This window comes from Mobula birostris, chromosome 18 (genome assembly GCF_030028105.1).
Source record: "Mobula birostris isolate sMobBir1 chromosome 18, sMobBir1.hap1, whole genome shotgun sequence".
In the NCBI taxonomy this organism is placed as follows: Eukaryota; Metazoa; Chordata; class Chondrichthyes; order Myliobatiformes; family Myliobatidae; genus Mobula; species Mobula birostris.
Genome location: NC_092387.1, coordinates 2145289 through 2165159, shown reverse-complemented (window position 1 = coordinate 2165159; position 19871 = coordinate 2145289). Strand labels below are relative to the sequence as shown.

At 43.3% G+C, this 19871-nt stretch overlaps 1 protein-coding gene across 3 annotated transcripts in view; it reads left to right on the top strand.

Annotated features, from left to right (window-relative positions):
• fan1 (FANCD2 and FANCI associated nuclease 1) overlaps window positions 1-18632 on the top strand; it is a 38105-nt gene extending 19473 nt beyond the window's left edge. For 2 of the 3 annotated variants that reach the window (XM_072282087.1, XM_072282086.1), the window contains 7 exons: window positions 338-457; window positions 650-814; window positions 2737-2872; window positions 2957-3060; window positions 16024-16218; window positions 16672-16800; window positions 16916-18632. In XM_072282087.1, coding sequence (XP_072138188.1) covers window positions 338-457; window positions 650-814; window positions 2737-2872; window positions 2957-3060; window positions 16024-16218; window positions 16672-16800; window positions 16916-17053 — 987 coding nt within the window. In that variant the 3' untranslated portion in view covers window positions 17054-18632. The remainder of the gene's footprint in view (window positions 1-337; window positions 458-649; window positions 815-2736; window positions 2873-2956; window positions 3061-16023; window positions 16219-16671; window positions 16801-16915) is intronic. The other variant, XM_072282088.1, reaches the window with a different exon arrangement.
• Window positions 18633-19871: the final 1239 nt, after the last annotated feature.

Genomic DNA, 19871 nt, shown 5'->3' with positions numbered 1-19871 from the left:
AAACCAGAGCACCTAGAGGAAGCTCACACATTTAATGGGGAGAATGTACAAACTCCTTACAGACAGCAGTGGGAATTGAACGCATGTCATCTGTACTGTAAAGCGTTGTGATAACCACTGCACTACTGTGTCCCTCTTGTGTGCAGGAGATGTAGCTAGGGTAATAGAACCTTTTTTTTTCATGGTGGGGCTATTAAATGAACGTAAAGTTCATCATGGATGTGATGGACTGAACGGCCAATTTCTGTGCTGTGCAACTCTCTGTAGACCTGAGTGCAGTTGAGCTACTGGAGCTAGGACATCCCAGTTAAAAGCTCTCTGTGAATGCTTTTGTCAGGAGGCAGTGGAGGAATTGAAGAGCCTTCTGGACCAGGACATCTTCTGTCCGGAGAGTCGTGGCTGCTGGTGGGATCGACTGACTGTGAATCTGCTGCAACACCTCAAACAGACTGACCAGGTAACACTGATTAAAACAGCATCACCTGTCACTGGATAGGGGGAAGTGGGAAGATCCCATCACTGGTTATGCTGTGTGAACTGCCTCTCCCTGGGTAGAGGATGGCTGTTATGGGAGCTGATTGAGGCTCTGTTCACCCAGCGTTTCCCTGCATTGTTCTTTGGAAGTAAGTTATTTGTGATTTGGCTGCAGGCAATCCGTTGTCTGCGCGAAGGTCTGGCTGATGCATATGTACACACAGGACATCGGCTGGCTCTGCAGCAGCGAGTGCTGCGGATACGTGACTCTCCAGGCTGCAGAAAATGGCACCACCTTCTTCAGGACTTGCCTGTGATGGATATGGAACAAGTACCGCATGTGAGTAGTGTGAGAGCAGGAGCTGGAACATCTGACCAAGCAGTACTCTGTCACAATCTCTCCAATTCCTTTAAATCCTTAAAGTGCTATTCCCAGAATGGGTCAGTGGAAGTGATACATTCCTTCCACTTAACGTTATTGGTGACTTAATGACTTTTGATTCAACAACTACAAAAGCCTTCCTTGCCAAAGCGGAAGTTCCCACTCCGACACGAGTCCCGTCTCACAATGGCTACTCTGCTTTGACCCAGCTTTACTTTTATTTGCTTCTGCAAATGAATCATGAATTGACTGGTCCACCGCTGATGCGCCGATCCCTATGAAACATTCCTTTTTTTTAAACTCTTCTCCCTGATGTGTGCAAAGCTCTCTTTCTATCTCTATCTTTGAATCAATTGGTCCGCTGCTAATTGGTGGCTTTGGATGATATAAAGATAGGTGGAGGGACAAGTAGTGTTGAGGAAGTGAGGTGTCTGACAGACCATAAAAGACAGGAGCTGAATTAGGCCATTTGGCCCATCGAGTCTTCTCTGCCATTTCTTCATTGCTGATCCATTCCTGGTTTCTCCCTGTAACCTTTCATGCCTTGACTAACTAAGAACCTTCCAACCTCTGTCTTAAATATGACTTGGTCCCATAGCTGCCTGTGGCAACAAATTCCACAGATCCACCCTCTGGTAAAAGAAATTCCACCTCATCTCCATTCTAAATGGACCCCTCTATTCTAAGGCCATGCCCTCTGGTCCTAGACTCCCCTACTACAGGAAACATCCTCTACATACCCACTCCATCTCGGTCTTTGAACATTCAAATGTTCCAATGAGACTCCCCCTTCATTCGTCTGAAATCTGCCGAGTACAGGCCCAGAGCCATCAAGTGTCCCTCATATGATCATCCTTTCATCCTGCAGTTATTATTGTAAACCTGTGCACCCTCCCCCTTCCTTTCTTTGAAAAAGGCTCTCAAAACTGCTCACAAAACTCCAAGTGAGCCGCACCAATGCTTCATAAAGCCTCAACATTACATCCTAGCATACAGCAGGACAGTTTGGGAGAATATGTAAAGAAGTAGCAGATGAAATATAGTATAAGGAAATGTATGGTCATGTACTTTGGCAGAAGAAATAAAGCCGTGGACTGTTTTTAAAAAATCAGAGGTGCAAAGAGCCCTTGTACAGGATTTCCTAAAGGTTAACTTGCATGTTGAACTGGTGGTAAGGAAGGCAAATGCAGGGTTGCCATTCACTTTGAGAAGACTAGAATACAAAAGCAAGGGTGTAATGCTGAGGCTTTATAAAGTATTAGGCAGGCTACAATTGGAGTATTGTGAGCAGTTTTGGCCTCCTTATCTAAGAGAAGATTTTCTGGCATCGGAGAGGGTCCAAAGGAAGTTCACGATAATTGATCCCAAGAATGAAAAGTTTGACACGTGAGGAGCATTTGGCTCTGGGCTCAGTGGAGTTTAGAAGAATGGGGAGAGGGATCTCATTGAACTCTTATCAAATATTGAAAGGCCAAGTTAGAGTGGATATGGAGAGGATGTTTCCTATAGTGGGGGAGTTTAGGACCAGAGGGCACAACCTCAGAATAGAGGGATATCCATTTAGAAGAGATTAGAAATTCCTTTAGTCACAATGTGTTGAAACTGTGCAATCCATTGCCACAGACAGCTGAGGAGATCAAGTCATTGGATATATTTAAAGTGGAGGTTGATAGGGTCTTGAATAGTCAGGGTGTCAAAGATTACAGGGAGAAGACAGGAGAATGGGGTTGAGAGGGACAATAAATCAGCCATGCTGGATTGGTGGAGTAGACTCAATGAGCCGAATGGCCTAATACTGCTCCTATGTGTTGTGGAGATTTCCTGGACTCTGTCAGTGCAGTCTGAGGCAGTGCTGAATTTCACTGTTTTACTCTTTTCAGGTGACGATAAAGGGCCGGACTTGCCCAGGGATGGGTAATGCCATGTTTCTGCTGGAGGAGCAAGCTGATTCCACAGTCATCTGTTCTGTGGAGGCAGTCTCACTGGCCTACTACCAACAGCAGGGCTTTGATCAGGGTAATGTCCACAGAAACCTGTTAGCTTTTATTGTTAGTGAAATGTCTACATGGTCCACAGTGATTTGTCGCTCTGTTTGTACAGGGATCCATGGTGAAGGAGCTACATTTTTAACACTATTTGGACTTCTCTTCTGGGAAATCATCTTTCTGCCTGGAATCCCTGATGTTTTCCGAAGTCCGTTCCAGGTACTTGGCTGAAGTGTGTTATTTTGGGCCGGACATTGCATATTTGTGTGTGAAGTTGGTGTAGCAGGGAAAGGAATAGGGTAATTCATTCAAACTGAGCATGTGTGTCAGGTGTAGACAACTGGGCTCAAGCAAATCCCTTGAGTACAAGAGATAGGAGTACACTTGGAGTAGAAAACAGGTGCAAAAACAGTAGCTTTGGCCAATAGGGTGAAAGAGATTGTGGGAAGCTTGGGGAGAAATTGAAAGAGTCTTAATTTCCATAATCTTTAGCCACAGGTGAGGTTTGAGAAAACCCAGGACAGGGCTAAAGGACAAGCTGGGAACTGCAGAGCAGTGAGCCTGACATCAGTGGTGAGAAAGTTATGGAAAGAATTCTGAGGGACAGGGTCTACCAGCATTAGGAGAGCAAAAAGACTAATAAAGAGCAGCAAATGCCTTGAATGCGGAAAATATGGTTATCACAAATTTGACTGTTTTCTGAAGTGGTACTGAGGAAGAGTGATGAGAGAAGGGCAGAAGATACTGTCTGCGTGGACTTTAGCAGGGCTTTTGACAATTCCCATTTGAGAGGCTATTCCAGAAGGTGAGATCACATGGAGTCAGGGTGAAGCAGCCAGTTGGATACAAAATTGGTTTAATGGAAGGAGAAGGTGGGGGGGGGGGTTTACTCGGACCGAAGGAGGGAAGATGTGGGGGGTTACTCGGACCGAAGGGGAAGGTGTGGGGGGTTACTCGGACCGAAGGGAAAGGTGGGGGGGAGGTTAATCGGACCGAAGGGGAAGGTGGGGGAGGGGATTACTCGGACCGAAGGAGAAGGTGGAGGTTGGGGTGTTAGACCGAATGGGAAGGTGGGGGTGGGGGGGTTACTCGGACCGAAGGGGAAGGTGGGGGGGGGTTACTCGGACCGAAGGAGGGGAGGTGGGGGGGGGGTTACTCGGACCGAAGGAGGGGAGGTGGGGGGAGGGGGGTTACTCGGACCGAAGGAGAAGGTGGAGGTTGGGGTGTTAGACCGAAGGGGAAGGTGGGGGGTGGGTTACTCGGACCGAAGGAGAGGTGGGGGGAGGGGGGGTTACTCGGACCGAAGGAGAAGGTGGAGGTTGGGGTGTTAGACCGAAGGGGAAGGTGGGGGGGGGAGGTTAATCGGACCGAAGGGGAAGGTGGGGGGGGGGGTTACTCAGACCGAAAGGGAAGGTGGGGGAGGGGATTACTCGGACCGAAGGAGAAGGTGGAGGTTGGGGTGTTAGACCGAATGGGAAGGTGGGGGTGGGGGGGTTACTCGGACCGAAGGGGAAGATGGGGGGAGGGTTACTCGGACCGAAGGGGAAGGTGGGGGGGGGGTTACTCGGACCGAAGGGGAAGGTGGGGGGGGGGGAGGTACTCGGACCGAAGGGGAAGGTGGGGAGGGGGGTTACCCGGACCGAAGGGGAAGGTGGGGGAGGGGGTTACCCGGACCGAAGGGGAAGGTGGGGGGGGGGGGTTACCCGGACCGAAGGGGAAGGTGGGGGGGGGGGTTAGTCGGACCGAAGGGGAAGGTGGGGGGGGGGTTACTCGGACCGAAGGGGAAGGTGGGGGGTGTGTTACTCGGACCGAAGGGGAAGGTGGGGGGGGGGAATGTTAGACCGAAGGAGAAGGTTGGGGGGGGTGGGGGTTACTCAGACCGAAGGAGAAGGTGGGGGGGGTGTTACTCGGACGGAAGAGGAAGGTGGGGGGGGGGGTTACTCAGACCGAAGGAGGGGAGCTACCGAGACTGAAGTCTGTGACCAGTGGTATACCACATGGATTGACAACAGGTTTCCCTGTTGTTTGTCATCTATGTTAACAGTATGGATAGCAATGTTGTTAATAGGGTTAAGAAATTAATGAATAACAGCAAAATTGGTAGGATAGTAGACAGTGAATTAGATTATCTAAGATTACAACAGATTTTAGATGAACTGGGAAAGTGGGCCAAGGAGTGACAGATGGAACTTAACTCCCAATGTGAAGTGTAGATTGGTTGAAGCAGGGAAGGTCTTAAACTATAAAGGTCAGGGCCCTGGAGAGTGTTTTGAAACATAGGGAGGTGCATGAACAGTGTTCCTTGAAAATGGCATCACAGGTAGACGGCAGTGACGAAGCTGTTAGGTCTTCCCTGGTCCTCTTTGTCAGATCGTTAATGTAGATTGTGAACAGCAGCGACCCCTGCGGCACTCCGCTCACCACCGATTGCCAACCAGAGTAACCCTCTGCTTTCTATTAATTAACCAATCCTTTTTTGAACAGTGGTGTGACATTTCCTGCCTTTCAATCCACCGGTACCTGCCCAGAGTCCAGAGAATTTTGGTAAATTATCACCAAAACCTCTACTGTAACTCCTGCCATTTCTTTCAGTACCCTAGGATACATTCCATCAGGACCAGGGGACTTGGCTATCTTCAGGCCCACAAGTTTGCTCAGCACTACCGCGATTATATCGAGGCCCTCGCCTCCCTTCGCATCCATAACATCTCTCTTTGGCATATTACCGTGAAGATCTACACAAAATAGTCATTCAAAGCCTCGGCTATTATCTCATTACCCAATATCAATTCCCTCTTCTTGTCCTCCAAAGGACCTATATTCACTTTAGCCACCCTTTTCCGCTTTATATAATTATAAAAACTTTTACTATCCATTTTTATATTTTGTGCTAGTTTATTTTCATAATCTAGCTTCCCTTTTTTGCTTTTTTAAATTTTTTTTTGCTCAGCATAACAAAACTTTCAGTTTCCAGGTACATTTACATTTCTTCCGCTCACAGATATTGGCTATCAGAACACTTCCATCAAAGTGTAGACATCACCACCACATCCTATACAAAAGCCCTTATTAGTATAGCAGACAGGTTTATATCTACATATTGTAGAAAAGGTTGCCATGTTTTATGAAAATAATTTGTTTTTGAGTGTACCATACATGTTAAAAAGTCCAAAGGAAAGTATTCCATGATTAACTTATGCCAACCAGGAAGTCCAGGGGCCTTATCGGATATCCAACGAAGTAAAATGTTCTTCCTCGCACCAAAAGTCAGGATATTAAAAAAGTTTTTTTCTGATATGCATTAATAATACAACTGGTAGGTAGGCCTATGAGAAAAGACACTGGATCCAGTTCAAGCTCCATCTTCAGAATCTTTTCCATTTCACCCAAAGTATCACTCCAGTATGCCTGAAGTTTGGGACAAGTCCAAAAACAGTGGGTGAGAGTTCCAGTATTTCCTTTACATTTAGAACACATTGGAGAAACGCCTGTCTTAAATTTCGAGAGACGATCTGGAGTCAGATGGGCTCTATGCAAAATTTTGAGCTGCAATGCTTTACAGGTTTCTCCCGCCATCGGAAGGTAGAACGTTCCTATGAAATGGTTCGTAAGCCGGAATGTCGTAAAGCGAAGAAGCAATTACCATTTATTTATATGGGAAAATTTTGTGAGCGTTCACAGACCCAAAAATAACCTACTAAATCATGCCAAATAACACATAAAACCTAAAATAAAAGTAATATATAGTAAAAGCAGGAATGATATGATAAATACACAGCCTATATAAAGTAGAAATACTTTTCCACAATCATTACTGAACTGTTCTCTGTAGCGAAAATCTCACGCAAGCGCTCTAGGCAGAAAATCTCACGCAAGCGCTGTTGGCAAGAACACTCCCTCCAGTAACCTTTAAGCTATGAAGCTACTAATTCATACCAAATAACACGTAAAAATACACAGGCTATATAAAGTAGAATTAATGTATGTACAGTGTAGTACCACTTACCAGAATCGGGAAGACAGTGAGCACACTGATGATGGTGTGTTAGACTGAGTCATCGCAGGCTGGGATGGTGCAATGGCCCCCACCCTCCAGGCCGCTGACCGATACATTGCTGCGAAGAACGCGGGGGTCCAGCGGTAGCCGGGGGGTACACAGCACATCTTTAAGAAAAAAGCTGAAACAAACATGCTAATTAATTAGGTGCTGCCCGTAATTGTCAGCCCAGATCAGTGCCAATTTCCGATTGTGTCGTCTCTGATCTGGGCCGACAAATACATGTCGGTGGCACCTAATTAATTAGCAGGTTTATTTCGGCTTTTTTCTTAAAGACGTGCTGTGTGCCTCCCGGCTACCTTTGCATTCTCCGCGAATCGTTATCTGTCCATGGCCTGGGGGTTGGGGTGGTGGGACACTGGGGTGTCATCTCGTCGCTTGTTTCCATTAGAGCAGGCAGCTCATCTCCTTCTATCTCTGCCCGCCTCGATGTCGAAGGTCGAGGTTCGTCGTCTGCTGTGGCTGATGTGGAAGGCTTGCTTGACTGCGGAGCCTCGTGCATTTTTCTATCTCACAGTTCTTTAATAAGGACTCAAACCATCCTGCAAATATCCCCTAAACCGACGTACCCTTTAAAAATTAAAGTCGTACTTTATCATTACTTACTCGGTTTCAATTGTTATGCTTTTTTCTTCCAATTGCATCAGCTCTTCATCTGTCAGTTCTTGGTGATGGGATGCCAAAACCTCTTTAACATCATGTTCGTCAGCTTCCACAAGCCAAGCTCACGTTGTCCTTACTTCGTTCACCACGATTGAAACGCTTAATTATGTCTAGTTTTACCGTAAGTGTAACACCCTTACAAGCTCTTTCAGGCTTTTCCGATACCATAGATCTCATCTTGCAAACGGCTGCTCACAGGCACGTGTTAAAGCAAAGCAGTTCCGAATCCAGGGGAGAGCGGCTGCTCGGGGCGCTCTGCCTTTTATCGCGCGCTGATTTTTTCACACGCTGATTTTTTATCGCGCGCTGAATTTCTTTCGCAACAGTGAAAACACCTGAAAGCGAAATGGTACTAATGTAGGTCTTTCGTAACAGTGAGGTTTCGTAAAGCGAACGTTCGAAAAGCGGGGGACACCTGTAGTTCTATTACAAACTGAAATTTTCTTTGCATTGTCACAGATGTCTTCCCATATTTCAGCTGTAATTTCTACTCCCAGCTCTCCCTCCCAGACCCTTCCCAGCTGCTCAGCCTCTCTACAAGAACATTCCCTCAGGATGCTGTAAAAAGTACTGATGGAGACTTCACCGTTAGAACAAAATGCCCTCTTTTCTATGTCAGAACTATAGAAATCAGTTAACAATGATGTTTTTTTTTCTGTATAAAATCTCTTATCTGAAAGAAAAGAAAAACATCCTTGCTGGGCATGTTGAATTTCTGTACTATTTGACTAAAAGACATCATCGTTCCTTCATCAAACAAGTCTCCTAGATGGAAAATACCCTTAGAAATCCAAAGTTTAAATCCAGAATCCATTATGCCAGGCCGAAAATCTGGACTGCCGGTTATTGGAGTGAAGGGTGATATTTTCGCTGCGTTGCCCTCAATTTGTCGCACTGCCCTCCAAGCCCTGATTGTGTTAATTATTATTGGATTGTGACAATATTCCTTAACTAATTTCATCTTATTGAGGAAAAGCAAATTAATAAGAGGGTATTTTGTTTGTGAGGCTTCAATGTCCAGCCAAATTGAGGAGGGATCCCTGCAAACCCAGTCAACCACATAAGATAAAAAGGAACTTAATTGATATTTTTTAATGTCTGGAAAATCCAGACCTGCCCCCCCCCCCCCCCCCATTACTGGGAAGCTGTAACTTAGAGTTTTTAATACAGGGTCGTCTTTTGTCCCAGATGAACCAAACCAGCCATTTATTTTTTTTAAGTGTTTGTTGGGTGAAAATGACTGGAATCATTCGTATTGTGTTGAGCAGATGAGGAAGAATGTTTATTTTGAGCAAGGGTATTCAGCCAAGCCAAGGAGTGCTCCATCGTTCAAAATCCTGTTTGATCTTGTCAAATATAACTGTAAAGTTAGCTTTGAACAATTGATCAAACGTAGGTGTGATAAATATGCCTAAGTAAACAAAACCTGTCTTTGACCATTTAAAGGAGAAAACACCCTGAGTACTCTGCTGCAGATTCCCCAGAGGCGTAGCCTCTGATTTAGTAAAGTTGATTTTATAACCTGAAAAGGCGCTAAATGAATTGATACATTGTATAAGGTGGTGCACTGACATAGCAAGGTTTGATAAGAAAATTATCTGCATGCAGTGTAATTTTATGTGACTTTAGTCCTATGTCTGGGGTGGATATTTTGGAGTCTTGCCGAATAGCCTCAGCCAATGGCTGGATCACTAGTGTGAAAAGTAGTGGTGGTAAAGGGCAGCCCTGCCGGCTGCCCCTCAGGATACTAAAATTATCCGACCTAATGCCATTAGTGAGAATCGCAGCCAAAGGGTCATTGTAAAGAACCTTCATCCACTTAATAAAATTATTGCCCAAACCAAATGGTTCTAAAGTTTAAAAAAAAGGTACAGCCATTCGACACGATCAAAGGCCTTTTCTGCATCTAAGGAAACCACCAAGCCGTCCACTGCCTGTTGCTGACATGCCTGAACCACATTAATTAATCTTCTGGTCCTCTTTTATGATAAAAAGGTAACACAGTTTCTAATCGCGACGCTAAGGTTGTGGATAAGATTTAAAGTCAACATTTAATAATGAAATAGACCTGTAGGAGGCACAGTCTTCAGGGCTCTTTCCTTTTTTAAGAATTAGGGAGATATTAGCTTCTCTCAATCATGGTGGGAGGAGACCACAGTTAAGTGCATGATTGCACATGTTTATCATAGGCTCTGATAATAACCCTGTGAACTCTTTATAGAATTCACTAATGGGTCCATCAGGACCAAGGGCCTTCCCACTTCGTATAGACAATGGAGCATTGAGGAGGGACTCTTGTTCAAAAGAAATGCCTGGGAGATCTAAATTCCTGAAAAAGGACTCCATCTTAGATTGTCCATCACTACATTGCTCAGATTGATACAATTTAGGATAAAAATTCATAAACACAACATTAATTGTTTTAGAATTACCAGTGAGGTCTCCTGTCCCATCCCTAATTGAAGCAATAGTCTGAGAGGCATTTTTCTTTCTAGCTAAATAAGCTAAATACTTACCTGGTTTTTCACCATGTTCAAACAATCTTTGTTTAGCAAATGTCAATTTTCTTTTGGTTGCTTGTGTAAGTAAAGAGATTAATGTACAGCGTAGGACTGTGATATTCTGTAACTTGGCTGCAGAAGGCTTATTAATATGATCCTTTTCAGCTGCCACAAACCTTGCTTCCACTAGGTGCTGCTGTTCCGCAGCTTGTCACTTCTAACTAGCAGAGAAGGAGATAATTAATCCCCTTGCATAGGCCTTAGCGGTTTCCCAGAGCATCGATGGACTACTAGCTGATTTGGAATTAATAGATGGGAAAGTTTTGAATTCGGAAGTAGTCTATAAACATATTATCTTTTAGAATAAAAGGATTCAGCCTCCGATGTCTAGATCGTGCTGAATTATCTTTGGGCTTAATATTTAAATATGCTGCTGTATGGTCAGAAATAGCGTTATTTCCATTTGTGCCGGATACAACTAAGTCTAGGAATGTTTTGGGGGTTAGAAAAAAGTCAATTCTGGTGTAGCACTTGTGTGGATTAGAAAAAAATGTGAAATCTTTGTCTGAGGGATGTAACAACCTCCAGACATCCCACATAAGCCCATGATTTGTTTGGACTGTGAGGAGAGCAATGGGGGACCACTAGGCACTCTGTCCATCAATGGGTCCATGAGACGATTATAATCCCCACCTACAATAATGTTTTGTATTGAAAAGCTTGTAAGTTTGGAAAAAGCATCTATTAGGAATTTGAGAGGATGAGCTGGAGGGCAGTAAACATTGAGAATACCATATTCCTTTCCATATATTGAAGCCTTAACAATCACAAATCTCCCATATTTATCCTTAATGCAGTCTAATAACTTAAAAGGTAAGTTCTTCCTAATTAAAATGGCCACCCCACTACTCCTGGTATTAAAGGATGAAAAATAGACTTGATCAAATCCACTGTGTTGCAGTTTTAGATGTTCTTTATCGTTTAAATGTGTCTCCTGCAATAAGGCTGTGTCCACCCTCCTTTTTCAGGTTTAGTAGGATTTTCTTTCTATGAATGACTCCCCTTAATGTTCCAAGAGCACAATTTTAATATATTACTGGTCATAGACTCTTTATAACAATCATTTGACTCCGGAGGAGAAGAAACCTGACTTAAGATCAGCTGAGCAGCAATAAGTGGAAAAAAAACACAGAAAAACCAAAGCACCAACTGTGCTGAATAAAAGGACTTAAAGGGGATATCTGAACCTTCTAGCACCCCATACTCTGCCCCACTGCCAGTATGGCATTTAACATAGTCAAAAATGAAAACTTATCATAAATGATAATTTATCAATCCACCGATTTGTTACCATCATGTTTAAGCTCCCTCAGGCTAGAGCAGTGCCACTAACTTAAACGAATAATGAAACTATATTAATCAAAACAAATACGTTACCCATCCTATAAAATATCTTGCCATCGAGTAATGAAAAAGTGAAATAAAGCGACCATTGAGCATGTTATCTTCCATAACCAGGGCTACACAATATATACATTCTTTAGCCCAACGTGTCCACAAAAGTTTTAACTTTGTCAGGAGAATCAAATATCTTGGTGGCCCCTTTGTAGGTGATCCTCAGCGCCACTGGGTATAGCATGAAGTACTGGATTCCGGACTTTCTCAGCCGATTCTTCACCTGGTTAAATCCTTCGCGCTTCCGAACAACAGCTGCCGAGAAATCTTGAAAAAACATGAGCCTGGATCCCTCATACATTAAAGCCTGGGCATCAGTCCCGCGGCGCCTCGAAGCCTCCATCACTCTTTGCTTATCACCGAAATTATGGAACCGCACGAGGACGGGTCGAGGGCGTTGGCCTGGAGCCAGCATATGGTGAGCTCTTTCCACTTCAATGCGTCTAGCCATGGTTTCCAAATCAAGGAAATTAGACAGCTAGCCCTCAAAAAAACTTCGCTGGCTGGCTGCTTTCTGTACCTTCTGGTAGACGGATGATCTGTATGTTCTTCCTCCTGCCTCTATTCTCAAGATCATCGATATGGTCAGACAGGCTTTGAACTTGCTTTTCCAGTGGCCGGATACGGCTTTGGGCTTGATCAGCTACAGTCTCTACCGTGGAGACTCAGCCCTCGACCTCGGTCGTTCTTGTATCAAGATTTTTAAGCTCCAATGTGTGGTTCTGGAGTGTTAGAGAGAGTGGACCCAGCTTCTCGTGCATCATTTTGGATATGTTCTCCGTAACTTCCTGAATTACTTGACTGAAAGCAAGGTCCAGCGTGTTAGCAACTCCGGGCGAGCACTCTGTGCAGTCCGTCTTGGTCGTCTTTTTAGTACTTTTCGGTGGCGTGTTGGAACAGCTCAGAAAATACTTACCGATGTTCATATTATTAAATCCGACACTTGGGCACTTTAAAAAAAAGTTGAAACAAATAGGTTTATATGCAAAATTATCAGTGTTGAGGTGCTGAGCTCAGCAAAGCAGACCTTTTACTGTGCCGCCATCTTGAAACCCCACTTTGTTGCTTTTTAAAATTTTCCCAATCTTCCAGTTTCCCACTACTCTTGCTTGTGTGTTGCTTGAATTTCCAGCATCTGCAGATTTCCTCGTGTTCCCACTACTCTTGGCAATTTTGCCTCTTTTTATCTCCTTAGTTATCCAAGGCTAGCTCTCCCCACCCTTACTGTCCTTGCTTTTAACTGGAATATACTTTTGTTGAGCACTGTGAAAAATCTCTTTGAAAGTCTTCCACTGTTCCTCACCATATAGCCTGTGTTCCCAGTCTACACAGCCAAATCCTCCTTCATCACATTGTAGTCTCCATTGTTTAGGCGTTATACAGTATTTTTTGATAGAACGATTTGTATCCTCCACTTGAATGAGAAATTCAATCATACAAGAGGATCTCTAACTATAAGATCACTAATTTTAGCTGTCTCATAGCACAGGACCAGATCTAAGATAGCACATTCCCTTGTAGGTTCAGTAATATGCTGTTCAAGAAAGCCATCACGGATGCATTCTGTGAAGTCCTCCTCAAGACTGCCTTGACCAACATGGTTCACCATGGTTGCAGGTTCAAGTCCTCCATGGTAACTACTGTTCCATTTTTACATGCCTCAGATATTTCTCTGTTTATTGCCTGTGCCACTGTAATGTGGCCGATAGACAACTTGCATGTGATTTTTTTTCCCCTTTACTATTCCTAATTGCTACCCAAATGAATTCAACATTCTGCTCCTTAGATCTTATATCGTCTCTCACTATCGCCCTGATCTCATCTTTAATTGAGAGTATAACCCCACCTTCCTTACCTTCCTGCCTATCCTCCTGTATTACCTGATATCCTTGGATATTTAATTCCCAATGCTCTCCACCCTGCAACCACGTCTCTGTACTGGGCACTAAATCATACCTCTTTGTACTGATTTGAGCCACAAGTTCACTGACTTTGTTTTGAATACTGCAATTATTCAAATGAGTGCCATTACGCTCATTATGCGTTTAAAATCTTGTAATCTTCTACTCTTGCACTTGACTTTTCTTCACTCCACTCTTACTTTTTTTTTATCTTTTGCTTTTTCTTTATCTTTATCCACACTTCTTTTATTTTATCCATACTTCTCCAATTTGTTGAACCCACGGCCCTACTATTCAGGCTACGTCCACACTATGCTGGATAATTTTGAAAACGAAGCTTTTTCTCTTCGTTTTGACCTTCTGTCCACACTAAAGCGGCATTTTCATCCCCTGAAAACGGAGATTTTCAGAAACGGTCTCCAGAGTGAATAAATCTGAAAACGCCTAATATCCGTTGTAGTGTGTACGGGGTAAACGGAGAGATTTAAAAACGCTGTCATGACAACACCACAACAACAATGCTTTTTCTGCTTCTGCTTGGTACTGCGCAAGCACTGCCGTAGGTTGTTATAACGGGCAGTCGGTGTGAATGGCGTGAGAGTTAAATTGTAAAGAGAGCTTTTTTGACTATTTTAAAAACGCTGTCATGACGTGCCGGAACAGCTGGCCGCAGCGCGGCATTTCGTTGTTTTATTGAACGCAACCCCCACACACAACCTCACAATTTCAGAACAGACGGCAACAAGACTGAAGCCAGAAGAGTTAGAAATGTACTCACCAAATACTTTGACCCCTAGCTTACTGAATAAATAAGTATTCTCACTTTGCCCTGTTTTCTGTCCTTGCTTTATGAAGGTGGTTTACCTATTTATGCAAGTACTTCTCTGACAATAGATGTGTAACAGCCTAATGTAACATTGTATGGAAATACAAGATAACACTGATGTAGACATGTTTTATACATTTAACAAGGTGCTTTATTAATGCAACAAAGTTGGTCAGTTTTTCAATGTTCCTCGTCAACTGGGTCATACTGTCTGTGAACTCCCTGTCGGTTGCCTCCATACGCCCCAGTATTTGTTTTTTTTAGTTTTAAGTCCTCCTGCGTGAGAGCCAAGAGCAATTCCTTTTAAGTTTTTCTACTCTGTAACTGGATAAACGCGCACTAAGTATACCGTTTCCTCTGCGATTGTTTTCTGTGTGTCCTGCGCATGCCCAGTAGGAGGAGATTCGCCCAAATACCTGTCTAATGTGGACAGAAATATTTTGAAAAACACTTAGTGTGGACGCCTATCATTTTTACTCAAAACCATAGTGTAGACGTTGCCTTAGTTTAAAGCTCTATGTACAGCCCTAATTATGTGATTCGCTAGGATCCAGGTCCCATCATGGTTCTGGTGGAGCCGGTCCCATTGATACAGTTCCTCCTTCCCCAATACTGGCGCCAATTTCCCATGAATTTAAACCCACTTCTCCCTGAGCCATGCATTTAACTCTCTAATCTTCTTGACCCTGTGCCAATTTACACATGGCTGAGGTAGTAATACAGAGATTACTACCATTTTGGTTCTGCTCTTTTATTTAGTCCCTAGTTGTTCAAATTCCCTCAGCAGAACCTCTTTCCTACCTATGTCGGTACCTACGTGGACCACAACAACTGGATTTTTCCCCTCCCACTGCAAATTCTTCTGCAGGTCAGATAAGATACCCAAAACCCGGGCACCAGGCAGGCAACACAGCCTTCGGGATGCTCTATCCTTACGACAGAGAACTCTCTATTCCCCTGACTAGACTATCCCCAATTTTCTTCTTTCCCACCTCTTGAATGGCTCCCTGAACAATGGTGCCACAGTTAGGTTGCTCATCCTTCCTACAGCCTCCAATCTCATCCACACAAAGAGCAAGAATCTCAGACCTTTGGACAAGCTCAAGGTCTGAGGCTCCTCCAGCACTGTCTCTTGAATCTCACTATCTGCCTCACTCGCAGTCACACCCCTCTTGTCTATGACCACAGACAGAATTTGAGGCAGCTCATCTAATAGGTGTGACTACCTCCTGAAACAGAGAATCCAGGTAACTCTCCCCCTCCCTGAGATGCCGCAGTGTTTGAAGCTCAGATTCCAGGTCATCAACTTTGAGCCTGAGTTCCTTGAGCAGCCAACACTTGCTGCAGATGTGGTCACCAGGAACCACAATGGAGTCCACCAGCTCCCACATCATGCAGCTACAGTTCATCATCTGATCCCGCATAATCCTTACTTTATTTAATTAGCTGTAATTTAGTGAATTTTGATTCAATGACTACAAAATTCTTCCTTGCCACTTATCTGTGCCTCCTTGCCATAGCCTCAAGTTCCCACTCCTGCACTGGTCCACTCACACAATGGCTGCTCTGCTTTGATCCTGCTTTAGTTTTATTTGCTCCTAGTGAATTACAAATCGATTGGTCCGCTGCTAATGCGCCAATTCCTGTGAAACACTCCTTTTTAAACTCTTCTCCCTGACGTGTGCAAAGCTCTCTCTCTATCTCTGTCTTTGAATCAATTGGTCTGCCACTAATGTACTGTTCTGTGCTCTATTACATGTAACCATGGTTGTGACACAGACCTGTCCTCTGGATCTGTACACAGACTGCTTCTATCGGCAACGGAGGGAACCCATTGAATTGAGGCTCAGCTTCCTGCAAGATGCCTCCACGGAGACCTTGCACACACTCATCGCTGATGTGTGGAACAGTCACAAAGATACAACTAATGCATTAGTTAACTGGGAAGTCTTCAGTTCTCTTCAGCAGGCCCAGGTACACTGGCAGATCCCTAGGGTACATGTGGTTCAGTGTGATCCTCACCAGAACTGCACTCTCATTAGACAGTCATAAAGAGCTGAACGGTTTGATTATACAAGACAGTAAGGAGAAGGAAGCTGTTGTCATTAGCAGATAGCTTAAGGAGCAATGGACCCAAACTTAAAATTTTGCCCAAAAGATCCAGGCAGAGTGCAGACAGGAAGTGTTTTTTTGTTTGCACGTGCGTTGTGATCTGGGTGTCAATATGCATGAGGCAGTTTCTGTACTAACAGCCAGCAAGGACTCTGGGCTGAATGGTCTCTTGAGCTGCTATACTGCTCTAGACAGGTAGATATGAAAATTCCCTCAGACAATGGAACCATCAGAATTTCAATAGTGGGGTTGTATGACAGACTGGAAATGCTCAATGTGTGATCATGAGTTGCCTTGTTTGTGGGGATGTTTCAGAGCCTCGTGAGCTGCCTGGGTGGTCTGTTCCTGAGTGGCATTTGTAAGATTCTGGCTGTGGACCTGAGGCACTGCCGTGGGGGTCTTCCTGATCTGGTGGTTTGGAACAGCCGGAGCCTGCGGTACAAGGTGAGTTGTGGGAGAGGGAGGCCAGCACACCAAGACACCTTTGCATGATGTCAAGGTCTTGCCTGAAATGAGTTCCTGCCTTTTAAGTGCTTCTTACTTTCTCTTTGGCTCCCAGCTGGCAGAAGTGAAGGGACCGAATGACCGCCTCTCCCACAAGCAGATCGTCTGGCTGGATCGGCTGCGGAAACTCGGGGCCGATGTTGAAGTCTGCCATGTTAGTGCTGTTGGAGCACGTGGAAAACAGCTCAGCTAAACTTTGTGCAAGTCTGACCTGTCTCTGATTTTCTGTCGCCACACTTCAACAGATGTCTGATGAACATTTGAAAAAGCTTCCAGGGCTTTTCAAGCTGATGTACAGGAAACAGCTCTGTAGAGTGAGGGCCAAGTATCAGATTGGTTCAGCTGCTTGGAGCTGTACTTTCTATGAATATTACTCCACAGTTAAAGTGAAGGACAGGCTGCCTGAGACAGCTCAGGGCTTGAGTGAGGATTTGGTGCCTACAGGCTCCACTGCAGCCTGGAGGAGATGGTCCACTTTCTGATCAATGAATGGAAACCTACAGCTTTACAAAATGCTTCGAGGTGAAAACAAAATTTGTCCTGGTTACCAACCAGGTTAGTCCCATTCATTCATTCAGTTGGCTGTAGCACTCAATAAAACTTGTAAACGTTTAAATAAAAATTAACAGCAGTTACATAACCTAAAAGCTTATACAGCTCAATATTTTGTTGATCTTTTGTAAAAGAAAATCTAGGATATTACTAGATCATAAGACCATAAGATAAAGGAGCAGAAGTTGGCCATTCGGCCCATGGTGTCTGCTTCGCCATTTTATCATGAGCTGAAATCCTCCTATACATACTCACCTTCACCATGTAGACACTGCAGGGGTAAAAAGACTAATGGGAGTTATGTACAGACCTCCAAACAGTCAGTAGATGCGTGCTACGAGTTACAATGTGAGAGAGAGAAGTGTGTAAAAAGAGCATTGTTACAATAGTCATGGGGGAGGAGAGTCGAAGACCAGAGGAGACAGCCTCAGAATAGAGGAGCATCCATAGAGGAACTGAGATGAGGAGGAATTTCTTTAGCCAGAGAGTGGTGAATCTGTGGTGTTATGAACCCACAGGTTTCATTTACTGTGGACTGTCACTTTAAATGAGCACTTCAGTGAGATGGGACTATGATGTTGTTCACTGACTGACTCACAGCTTGTTTACCTTTAAAACAATGACACAGACAGTCCCAGTCAGAAGTCAAGAGAGAGAAGAAAAAAGACGAGCTTGGAAAAGAGTAGCAGCTCCAGCTTGTTGAAGCTGGGGTTTTGGAACTCTGCTATACCCACAAGGGTGGGTTGATTATCGATCCAGTGCACATCAAATGTGTGGCTGTCACTGCATATAATCCATAGGATTAATCCACATTAAGGAATGTCCTGTGGGACCACTCGAAGTTAACCTTTGCCTGGGTATTTTATGTGATAACCCCTTTGAAGACGACATCCCTGTGACAGATCACTCTGCTGGTAATTCGTATGTGGATTTGATGGAGGATCTTCAACAGCTGATATTTATTAATTAGCATCGTGGAAACTGTGGAATTCGGTGTAATTGCCTTCTGTCTACATTTCACCCTGGATTACAAATATCTCTCTCCCATTATTCCTTCCGTGGATGAAATGAACCATCTCAAGACTCTAAACTTCATTTCCCCAAGCTTAACTTAGTTTGGGAGCTATATTATACACTTAACACTGTTAACATTTGTTTATCTTGGTTAAGTTACGATATTATAAGTAGGTACTAATAAAGATGGTGGATTTAACATTAAAACCCGACAGTGTGAAATCTCTTGCTGCTGGTTTATTTCTTCCTCGTTTTCAATATTTTTATTGATTTCTATATAGAAGAATACAGAGTCCAAGAGAATACATATAAGACAAAAGAAAAAACATAATAATTCAGATACAATATATTGAATTACATTAACGAACTCCTTACTCTATATTGATACAGATTAGATTAATTCATAGGTTAGAATATAAAAAATTTAAAAATAAAAAAATCTATACCCACTACCAAAGTTGAAGCTGTTTGGGGAAAAAAAACCTTATCAGATAATAAAATATGCTATTAACCAAATTCTGTACTTTAACGAAGTTAAAGATTATGAAAATAATTTAAAAACAGCCCCCACAAATTTTGAAAACCTTGGTTAGATTCAGAAATTGAACAACGAATCTTTTCTAAATTTAGGCATGTCAGAACATCCCGTAACCACTGAGCATGATTAGGCGGAACAGCATCCTTCTATTTAAACAAAAGTGCCCTCCCAGCCATAAGAGAGAGGAAAGCCAGAATGTGCAGATCAGATGTCTTCAAGATATCTTTCCTTCCAACAATACCAAGCAGAGCAGTCAAAGGATTAGGCTTAAAATTTACCTTAAAGAGTACGGAAAAAGTTTGGAATACTTCCTTCCAATATTTTCCAAGACTTGGACATGTCCAAAACATATGAATAAATGTAGCTTCTCCATTGTTATACCTATCACAGTAGGGAGATATATTCATATAAAAATGAGATAACTTATCCTTGGTCATATCAGCCCTATGAACCACTTTAAATTGTAGGAGGGAATGACGAGCACATAAAGATGAAGTATTAACCAATTTAAAAATTTCATTCCAAGATTATTCAGAAATTGAAGTCTGTAAATCTTGTTCCCAAAGATTTTTGATTTTGTCTAAAAAATCATTTCTCATTCCCAACAGAATATAATTATTGGATATTGAACCATTATAAAATGATTTCATATTAGGAATTTCATCTAATACGCTCTTATTAGGACTATTAGGAAATGTATATAATTGAGATCGCAGAAAATCTCTAATTTGTAAGTACCGGAAAAAATGGGTTTTTGGTAAACTATATTTAGTTGACAATTGTTCGAACAAAGAAAGACTTCCTCCAACAAACAGATCCCGGAAACATGTAATGCCCAATCCTTCCCATTGTTTAAAAACTACAAATGTTTGTACATCAGTCATAGAAGGCTTAAAAAGCTAACTTT